The 2147-nt window shown below is 35.8% G+C and overlaps 1 protein-coding gene across 1 annotated transcript; it reads right to left on the reverse strand.

Moving 5' to 3' along the window:
• Nucleotides 1–234: 234 nt before the first annotated feature.
• LOC131175255 (uncharacterized) lies at nt 235–903 on the reverse strand. The gene has a single exon (XM_058138961.1). The coding sequence runs from the start codon at nt 901–903 to the stop codon at nt 235–237; it is 669 nt and encodes a 222-aa protein (XP_057994944.1).
• Nucleotides 904–2147: the final 1244 nt, after the last annotated feature.

Consider the following 2147-nt stretch of genomic DNA (forward strand, 5'->3'; position numbering starts at 1 on the left):
CTGAGTTTGTTGGTCAGATTTGGTCTTGCACACTTTTTCAACATGCCCAAACTGCTTGCATGATCTGCATTGCACTCCAGGCCTATACCAATAGTAATTTTCAGAATGACCCTTTTTGTTGCAATGTGTATAAGGCTAGTACTTTCCTTTTCTACCCTTCCCTTTGTTGCCTTGATAATCTTTCTTCTCATTTTCCTTTTTATAACCAACAGGCTTCTTTCCTCCTCCACTTAACTAAGCTTTGCCCTTTTGACTAGCAAGTAGAGCACTTTCATTTATATCTTCAAGTCTGTAAGCCTTCCTCTGCTCTACAACTTGTAAGGAATTCACCAACTCAGCTAAAGATATCTCAGATAAATCTTTTGAGTCTTCCAAGGAAGAAATTTTAGACTCAAATTTTTCTGGCAAGCTCACTAACACCTTTTTAATCACCCTCTTCTTTGGTAAATCTTCCCCAAGCAACCTAATTTGATTTACTATTTTCATGAGCCTATCAGCATACTCCTTTACTGGTTCACTCTCCTTCATTTTCAATAGCTCATATTCTCTTCTCAGGTTTAAAACTTGCATTTGCTTAGTCTTTTCACTCCCTTGAAACTCTTCTTTTGATCTATCCCAAGCTTCCTTGCCCGTATCACAAGCCATAATTCTTGTGAAAATTGTCTCTGTCACTGCAGCATGAATGATGGACAAGGACTTGTATTTCTTAGCACTCTCTTCTGCATAGTGCTTCAGTTGAGTCACAGTGGGGTTGGCTCTCAATGGTGGAGGACCATTTCCAGTCTCCACTACTTCCCAGAGATCAAAATCTCTCAGATAGGTCTTCATTTTTACAGCCCAAAGCTGATAATTTTGACCATCAAACACTGGTGGTGAACTAGTTCCAAAGCTGCTGGCAGCCATAACAAATGGGGTTGAAATGGTTTTTGGTTTGTGTGAGGGAACCTGACTAGTTTTCTCTCTTTTGTCACTCACTATTCAGGCCTCTCAAAGATCAGAGAAGGCTCTGATCCCACTTGTTGGACTGTAGAAAAAATACAGAGCAAAAAAATTTTTGGAAGAAGACATCAAAGTCTCTATATTTTCATTGCTTTATATAAACAATACAAAAAATTTGCTTTTACAAACAGTCAACACCAAATTCCCTTAAATTAAGCAAACATGTTACTTAAGACCATGCCTAAAACAAGCTGGTTCACTAGTTCAAAATTTGAACATACTTTTCTATCAAAAGGTACAACAGATTCATAGCAACAAATATCTAAACAAAATATTTTTAATATGACAGCATTAGTGTCACTGCTGCTACATCTTCACAGAATTCCGGGTATGTGGTTTTTAATGTTATTGATGCCAAAGACTGTATGAGGAAGGAATAGAGGCTACCAAATTTAAGGAAGAACTAGTTTCTGTCAATGAAGAAGAAAGAGCAGAGGACTCCATCCTGGTACTGGGGACATTATTGTTTGAGAGGAAGAGAAGAAGATTGTAGAATAAAGGAAATTGTTTAGGAGAAAATGGCTTATTTGAGAGGTTAAAAATACAATAGCGTTCTAGCAACTAACGTCTTCTACTGGAGTGATCATCGTAACATCCTAACTCTAGATTTCCCCCCTTACGCTCCCTTTTTCATTTTTTGTGTAAAATCTATTACACATGATTGATTGAAAAACAAAGGCCACTATTTCTATTATTTTTATGTGACAGGAATTCTAGATATGTTTTTACGAACTCAAATTGTGATCCAATCTGAAAGTTTCGAATATTGGAATAAAAAGTGAGGTCCATAACGGTATGAACAATATTATATTTTCTGCCCTTTGCATTAGATTTATGAGATATTCAAGAAACAGTTAGGTTATATGAATTTTGAGTGATTATAAATAGTAGACCCTTTTCTCCTGTAACATAGACCTTACAGTCACCCACGTAAATTTTATGTTTTTCTTCTCTCCTATATACTCTATGATTGTGCGCTTGCATGTATATTTTAAATTTGCATGCCGTTTTAACAATTTCATTCCTATAACTTAGCACTAGGAAGCAAAATAAAGACACACACACAAGAATTGGGAGAAAAAAAAAAAATACTAGATAATTAGGCCAATCATAGTCCTTTAACAAAAATGAAATAATAGTTCAAATAC

This window comes from Hevea brasiliensis, chromosome 17 (genome assembly GCF_030052815.1).
Source record: "Hevea brasiliensis isolate MT/VB/25A 57/8 chromosome 17, ASM3005281v1, whole genome shotgun sequence".
In the NCBI taxonomy this organism is placed as follows: Eukaryota; Viridiplantae; Streptophyta; class Magnoliopsida; order Malpighiales; family Euphorbiaceae; genus Hevea; species Hevea brasiliensis.